The following is an 8,632-nucleotide window of genomic DNA, read 5'->3' as shown; positions in this document are numbered from 1 at the left end:
AGACAGACAGACAGAGAGACAGACAGACAGACAGACAGAGAGACAGACAGACAGACAGACAGACAGACAGACAGAGAGACAGACAGACAGACAGACAGACAGACAGAGAGACAGAGAGACAGACAGACAGATAGATAGATAGATAGATAGATAGATAGATAGATAGATAGATAGATAGATAGATAGATAGATAGATAGATAGATAGATAGATAGATAGATAGATAGATAGATAGACCTTCAAAGACTTGAAGAATGAAAGATATTTAACACCTGAGAGAGAGAGAGAGAGAGAGAGAGAGAGAGAGAGTTATGTTCAAACAATTATTTTCTCAGTCTAGATATCTGTTTTGTTTCTCACAAACAGGAGCTGCACGCTCAGTCATATTACAAAGCAGGACACACTATGCAATGCACGTACTGATACAGCAGACAGAGGACAATACATTAATACATTAGCCCTGTTTACTCTAGAGAAGATTAAGATCAAAGAGGAATCTTCCCATGGGAGCTTTAACAACACACCACTCTACTAACATTATGAGACTTTCAACTCAAATAAAGAGAATGAAAAAGTATTCTCCAAAATCATGCAACCATTTTCACATACACTGTATGACGGAGGCGGTTGCTATAGCGATTCTTTTTCTCACACATGTTACGTAGCTGAGTGACTAGCCTACTTCCCTGAAGGGGAAAGTGACTGCCTTACATACAAGCTGCCCAGAATTTAAGCTGAATTCCAGGAAGTCGGAATGGCTTACCTAAGAATCTGGACTAGTTCACCCATAAATAAGTAACATTAGTAATCACCTTCGTCATTCCAAACCTGCATGACTTTCTTTTTTAAAAGACGATATTTTGAGAAATGTTTTTTTTCCCAAGTCTATACAATGAGGTCAATTAGCACCAAAACTGTTTGGTCACTAACATTATTCAGAATATCTCCTTTAGTATTCAAAAGAAGAGAGACGACATGAGAGTGAATAAATGATGACAGAGTTTGAACACTTTGAACATGATACAATGACACCAGAAGAGTCCTGAAATCACTTGAGAGAGTCAGTGCTCTATATATGAAGAGTTTAAACAAGGTCAAATAAAACTGCTTTCAGGAATAAAAAAACACATTTAAATTGAAATGCTCTTCTTCTTTGCATTCCATCTCTAGTTTGTTTCCCTTAGTCTAGCTTTCTATTAAACCTGACATTGTATATTAATGTTGCTGGCTCTTGGACAAATGTGTTTATTTTTAATTATATTAAAGTGTCTCCTTATATATATATATATAGTGTAAATATATAAATTACAGGAAGGATCCACACTCATGACTAATACTGTTAATACACTAATAATACACTTACTCAAAACTTAGTGATTTTCCTGGGCCAAAAAATAAAATAATTTTGAAAATTATGAAAGCATTTCCTCATTTTAATTTGAATAATTGCATATACATGCTCTAGTTATTTAATGATGAAATAAAACATGCATTAAACATGGGAGGTTTGTTCATGAATCATGTGGTTTTGTGATGCTAGTGTGAATCTGTTGTTTATGTAGCCGAGATCAGTCCCGGCGGGATGGAGAAGTCAGATTTCGCACATACCTCCATTTCATTCTCACACTCCAGTTTATTCACAATCATGACAAGGCTCAGAGTGATGCTGCTATACTGGGGTAAAGTGTCAGTTCAGTTCAGTTCAGTTCAGGCATACACAGACACTCATTTAACCGGAGTTCAGTGTCTCACTCAGCTCATTTCCAGCCACTCCTTTGTTAAAACCAGGTCTATATTAATGGGTGTTGGCTGTGCTTTCTTTGAATATGTAAGTGTTTGCGAATGCCTCAAGCGCCTCTGATTTCCGAATGTCCACTAGTTATTCCACCACCTTTAATCACAGAGCACCTCAGGGCTTCCATTTTCTTGCTTTTATTAACCCACACAAAACAAACACGATTGATTGGTAACCTACAGGCACACAGCTTATAGCAGGACATAAACTGCACTTTAAATATTAAACACCACAGTTCGCAAAATATATTAGCAATGTTGCAGACAAAAATAAATAAATAAACAAATAAACAAAACGGAGTAAAGCCTATTATAGTGTCACAACTTAAAAATAATAAAATACAAAATACACAGGGTCTCCAATATCTGAACCCATAAATCACTTAAAATGTCTGAATAATATGCAAACAATGGATTCAAGTGTCCAATAGTATCACTGTCTGAGTATTTACAGAGTAATACAAAAAAATGTCTACAGCTTTTATTCATTTTTATTTTAGTTCCAGTTTTAGTTATTTTTAGTACATATCAAAAATATGTAAAATTTTTGATATGTACTAAAAATATCAAAATGACAAATTTTTGTCATTTTTGTCATTTTTGTTATTTTTGTAAATAACAAAAATGAAAATTGTTGAAATAATTTAAATATTTGTTGAAATATTGTATTTCAGTTAATGTTTACTTTTTTTTTAAGTAACAAAAATGTGTTTTTAAGGTTTTAGTTTTAGTTAACTATATAATAACCCTGGCTCAAATGGGGCCACTATATTTAGAACATGTGGATAAACATATATTTAGTGCATCCGGAAAATATTCACAGAGCTTAACTTTTTTTTTTTTTATTGCTGCCAAAAATGTTCTGCTCCTTTCACCAGATCTGTGCCTTGATACAATCCTGCGGTCTCAGAGGTTTACAGACAAATCCTTGGTTCATTTTTAAAAGTATATTTTTTGTTGCATTTTGTATTTAAAGTATATTATTAAATAGTTCATCAAAATATTGTTATATTGTGCAATAAGCTCTGAAAATGATGCAGAAAGCTCCAAAATTGAAAAAAAAAAAACCCTGAAGAGTCTTATGTTTGATGCCAATTGACACGGAGAGCTGTCAGCCAAACATTGGATATGTCCATGCTCACATTCTCATTACCAGACAGACAGCTCCAGTGCATTGAATGCAGACTCAGCATCTGAGTGAGATCCCCTGAGAGAAGGCATGAGGGGGTCTTCCTCTACCCTTTTATAAAAGGGAGGGATAGTGAATTTATCATGTGCTGGCAACTCCTGAGCCCCCCACCTCCTTCCATTACCATCCTCCCTGCAGACGGCTGAGCCCCTCATGCTAATGACACCCTGGTCTGGCCCAGCCCACATCACAAACAGCCATGCTCTCCATCTGCTCCCCGAGCCAGAAAAAGGCATGGCCCATCTGTCTCCAACACAGACTAATAAGGTCTGCGTCCCCTTTAAGGAACCATAACAAGAAACCAAAACTACGCCAGATTATTCTCTTCTTTTAATCACCTGGTTTTGACAGCACAGCACGTAGATACTATTCCTATAAAGGCTATTAAAGCTTTAAATATGCTAGTGTGAATATCATGAATTTCATCATATATTTGATTTTATTTTTTGAGTCACCAAACAAAAAGAAAAGCACCACCAACTATCATGTTTTTATTCCATTGTGCTTTCATACATTGAAGTGCGATGATTTAGCATTGAATAAGTGAACTGGGCAACCCACTCCATATGGTTTTAAATATCAATAATCCATACATCAAAAACTATAGGCTATAACGGGATAAGGCCGATTTCGGACACAGCTAGTGGAACGTCCCAGATATGTTAGGCTGTGATAAATAGGCTATGCGACTTCTGGGAATTCGACCCACACTAGAGAACCACAACTTATTGCTGTATAATAACGTCTCCTATACTGTAGAGGTCTCATACTACTAAGATGATCTTCATAATAACGTTTCAGTTATTTTGTAGGCTTCCTTTGTTTCACCCATAATAAAGTAAAGTTCAATTCATATAGAAAAAGTAGTGTCTTTTTACATTCCGATCGTAGATTATGGGGTTATGGGGTGCATAACTGTGATAATAAATAAGTGATGATGATAATCATGATAAAGAAAAAAGGAGTTTCAAGGATTTCAAACGCCAACAACATGGATGGAAGCGATGCCAACAAATATCAGATGCAGTCCCAAATTGCACTGCTAATTAGCATTCACGCACTTAAATTTGATGAATAAAAGAATATCTTGCCAACGGAGAACAACAAAACGCGTTAAACAACAGAAGAATTAAAATGTCCTAACCGTATGCTGTAACAACAATACGACAACACTATAGAGTAGGCTAGGTGAAACGAATGTATGGTTTGCATCCCTGAATGGAAAACGTTTAGAGGAATACGTCAACACACAAAATACGTATCCTGATTATTAAATTACTTATATCATAAGAAGAAATCGCCTACTAACCTTTCCCGTATCGCTTCGTTACGTTGTTTTGATTATATGAGAGGTGTCTGAACCGCTACAAAACATCAAATCAGAGTCTAGTCATTGCGTATACATAAAGGGGTAACGCTCAAACGTCTCAGTAGGTGGGACCCACCAGCTGATGTTTAGCTCTAGGACCGTGTAAATAATAGAATGTTCTCGACAGCCCGCTTTAAATGTTCTCCACTCATTTACATAACAGTGACAATCAATTCAGTAATTTGCAGGTTCAACAGCCAACATTTATTCTGACAAATGTGTTTAAAATGTGTCTGGAAAAGGGATTATCACAGTTAAATAAATATTAGTTAACAATATAGTGACCCGTCATTCATATACATTTTGCTGTTAAAAATTGTCTGGGCAATTGTTTTTGTAGAATGAAATGTTAGCAATGACTTGCAGACAGTCAAAGAAATGAACAAAATGTAGGTATTTTGCCTAAACGTTGTTGACGTGTGGGGACTAAAAGAGTTTTATTTTATGTTACAGGAGGGACATCTGCTGGCCATTGAGAAATAAACTTCTTGAAGACAACAAATAAGTAGGCCTGTATTAAACATGTACTACAATCGATCGGACGATGCTTTGCTATATTATATTAAATGATAAAAAATAAACGTACTTTGTCTTTATGGCATATGGTACAGCCTTTTCAAAAACCACCAGAGAAAAAATAAATAGTCAGATTCATCCAATAAACTTTAATCACACAGATTAATTTATATGATACAAACAAAAACATAATTGATGTATGACACAATGAAGTATACACATAATATATTATGTACAGTTGTTAATGAGATTAGTTCTGTGCGCACAAAAGAAAAAGTTGAAGATGTATATAATAAAGAGGTGGATGAGGTTGTCTGATGTTCTCATTTAATTGTCTGGAGGTTTTCTGTGGGAGGCACAGGTGGGCTTAGCTCAGGACAGGCAACATAGGGGTCACTGAACATCACCACATATAATTGTTGTCATATCTGAAAGAGATGCATGCAATGCATAAATAAACAATCAACAATTTTTTACTGACATCAATATGTTTTCTCCTTCTCAGAATGTTTACACTGATACTATTTCACCCTTTAAACCTCCCAGCTTCTCATTAATGCTACCATTTCTACATTTTTCAGTTTTCAATTAACAAGCACAGTGCAATTGTGTAACTTTTAGGGCTGTTAAATGTCAAGGTCTCTCAAATATTCACTGTGCATCATGTTCTCTAACCCACTCCCTTCCTGAAGGACAGAGAGAGAGAGGAAGTCAGAGATCCCATCTGTCCCCTGATTCCTCGACAGGTGTGAAAAATCCTTCCCATTAACACACAACCTATCACCCTCTGTGAGTGAGTTCAAAAACTGCATTTACCCCCAATACCTCTAGACTCCCTTATAAATCAGGAAACTTACTTTTAATTGCTTAATTACTATTAAAATTGCAGCTAAAGTAAAAAAAAAAAAAACTCCCACCGTGATCTCTGTTTGTGCTCTGTATCGTCCCCAAACAGCAGCTCTGCCATCACATCTTCCGAAGTGGATCTTTTTCCATACCTGCATGTAAGAAATATGACAACTTATTCCCTCATTACTTCAGTCCAGCCGTGTAGCTTAGCTGGGAACATTTCACTACTGAAATAATGATCTCAAATTGCTCACACAGTGAGCTCATTGGAGTGTGTGAACGTGTCGGAAAGTGAAAAGAACTAGTCGGCCCACTTTATCTGTCAGACAGCAATCACCGATATAAATACAAACTGTCTTTTCACCCCAGACGTTATGAATCTAATTTAGCAGTTAAATGTTTTTTTTGGACTGTTTGACAGCTCAATGTGCTTGAGACATGTCACCTAGAAGACTCTGACATTTATCTCACAGATGATATATGTACCAAGCCTTTACGCAAGCTCAGTATCTTTGAAAAAAAAAAAAAAAATCCCAGTTTTAGAGAACATTTAGTCGAAATTGAGAAACGAGTTTGGACCCGGAGACAATCATACTTGAGTACTTTCTCTCAGAACAGCATCTTGTTGAGAACGAGCTAAAGGGCAGTGGTTTGGCACTTGGATAAAAAAGCAATTTCATGCTCAGGTTCCTGCTCAACAGAACATCAATGAGTCTGAAAGTAAACTAATGTTATGCTGTAGCAATTTCTGAAACATGAGCTCTACAGAATCTCACCTGCTCCCTAGAGACATCGGCCACACTTAACGTTCATTTAATGTAGTCACGACTGTGACGTATACAAGGTTTATCTGCTTGAATCATCATGTCTGTTTGTTTTATCCCGGATATACATCATAGATTTTTTTCATAGATATTTTGACCTCTTATGGGCAAGGCTTTAGGTTCTTTGGTGGACTAAAAGGGGATGAGTTCCTGGAATGAAGGTGTATTGTGAGCAGAAAAAAATATTTACTGTTAATGTTTTTATTGGAATGTGTTGCTTATTGTCTGAGTCCTAAATGTCAAAGGCCTGTTATTTGACTATAAATATGTAAATAAATATAGTCTTCTATAGGGCAGGGCTGAGAGAAACATCAATCTATGACAGATGAGTATAGCTTATTCAATCTTGGAGGCTTCTCCGAGGTGCATCTGCTGGGTTTTATCACTGGGATTTGTTATATGAAGAGCCTTTAGCCACTGAAAAGTGGACCATAATGCAATTTCACAATCCTACTGCAGAACTTCGTCATTTTTCCTGACATATTAATGGGAGACGGTGCACTGACACCAACGAGAAAGTAGTTTTTTTCTAAAGGGGAGGGTGATAATAAGAACATTTTAAGCAAACAGGTGCGTTTGTCTGGCACAGCGTGTCTTTCTCACCGTTGTCTCGTGATGAGGTTGATGTAGTGTCTCAGCGCGGTGTAATATTTGGCGAGTTCCTCCGGAGGAGCGTCATCTCCAGGATTCTCTGGTTTAGGCGGATAGGCGTCCACAAAGGTCCCGAGACACAGGAGCACGCAGAAGAGGAGGGTAGCGATGACGGTCCAGGGCTTCAGCATGACAGACATCTGAAAAATAAAACTCCTGCTTCATTCCCTCGCATAAACTAATGCACGTGTGGACTGTGTTGTATAAAATGTCTGAATGGATCTGTGAAGGGACGGAGCGACAACAGGTGGGGAAGCAAGCGTAGCCTAAATCAGTTTTTGATATGCGTACTGCAGTTGTAAAAATACATGTTTCAATTATAGTAGCTGTTTACGTTGCATTGCAGTAAAAACTGGCACAATATTCTGAATTAGTTGTCAGAACTATCATTTGAATCAATTCGAAAATTTAAAAACAACTGATATCAACACGGTTTGAACTGCATAAAGCATCATCACTTTAGTTTACGTAGGTGTTTAAAAGTAGACGATACAAACGTGTGTGAATTATTAATAATAATAACAACAACAATAATGAATCTGTCAATCTAGACTATTGCTCCCTTTTTCTTAGCAGATAATTAAAGGTAGTAGGCTGTGAATGAACTTAGATTAATTGTTTGCGAGTGCTGTCCATGGTGCTGAATGCAAAAAAAATGACACATTCTAAAAAACATATTTTGTATCTTGCATAAGATTTAACAATTTAACAAACAATAACAGCAACAGCACAAATGTAGCATGTAACGTAACTTCTGATTTGACACATGCAGGATGAGAATCACAACAAAAACTTACTTTCAGCAGTTAAAGAGTTTAGGTACAGTTATTTCTCTGGACTGGAACCCTGAAGTTTCTTGCTCCAATGTTCTTGTTGCGTCTCCCGAATCTTTGTGAAGTCTTTTAGGAATAAGAAGTTGTCCACTCACGGATCGGTTCTGTCCTGCCCGCACCTCCAGTGCTTTATATACAGTGCTTCGCCTTGCGTAAACACGAGACGGGCGGTGGAAATGACAGTAGCTCTGCCCCCAACTCCACATCATATAGCCTACGTCAATCAGAAAAACACCTTCGTAATACAACTCACGAGAAATTTCCAATTAAGATCACTGCTGATGTTCAGTTGCAGATCAGTTTTATTGAATATGAGACGTAAATTAAAATGAACATAACATTCTTGAAGCTATGCGCATGATATTTGTATGAACGTTTCTTATTAAATAGCCTATAGTATAGGCTACCCTATTCTTTATGAACAGTTTTAGCAACAAGTGTCTGTCAGGTGGAATTCAATAATCAAGTTCAGAGTTTCTGATGAAAAGAATTAAGTTCGAGTGGCCTTGAATATAGCTACAACAGAAACAGCTCATGACGCTCTTTGAACGATTTGTGTAGATTTTGATTGCACTGGCCAATCAAAACTCAAACTCAACTAATCAAGC

The 8,632-nt window shown here is 36.8% G+C and overlaps 2 protein-coding genes across 3 annotated transcripts in view; both read right to left on the bottom strand.

Annotated features, from left to right (window-relative positions):
* Positions 1–4,423, bottom strand: part of mpp2a (MAGUK p55 scaffold protein 2a) — a 19,804-nt gene extending 15,381 nt beyond the window's left edge. For both annotated transcript variants that reach the window (XM_067417237.1, XM_067417229.1), the window contains exon 1: positions 4,292–4,423. The gene's annotated coding sequence lies outside the window, so the exon portion shown is untranslated. The remainder of the gene's footprint in view (positions 1–4,291) is intronic.
* Positions 4,424–4,996: 573 nt separating this feature from the next.
* pyya (peptide YYa) lies at positions 4,997–8,144 on the bottom strand. Its single transcript, XM_067428951.1, has 4 exons — positions 7,989–8,144; positions 7,144–7,331; positions 5,785–5,865; positions 4,997–5,295 (listed from the first exon to the last, which is right to left on the bottom strand). The coding sequence occupies exons 2-4, from the start codon at positions 7,329–7,331 to the stop codon at positions 5,271–5,273; spliced, it is 294 nt and encodes a 97-aa protein (XP_067285052.1). The 5' UTR covers positions 7,989–8,144; the 3' UTR covers positions 4,997–5,270.
* Positions 8,145–8,632: the final 488 nt, after the last annotated feature.

This window comes from Pseudorasbora parva, chromosome 2, assembly GCF_024679245.1.
Source record: "Pseudorasbora parva isolate DD20220531a chromosome 2, ASM2467924v1, whole genome shotgun sequence".
Lineage (NCBI taxonomy): Eukaryota > Metazoa > Chordata > Actinopteri > Cypriniformes > Gobionidae > Pseudorasbora > Pseudorasbora parva.
This window is presented reverse-complemented; position numbering and strand designations above follow the sequence as displayed.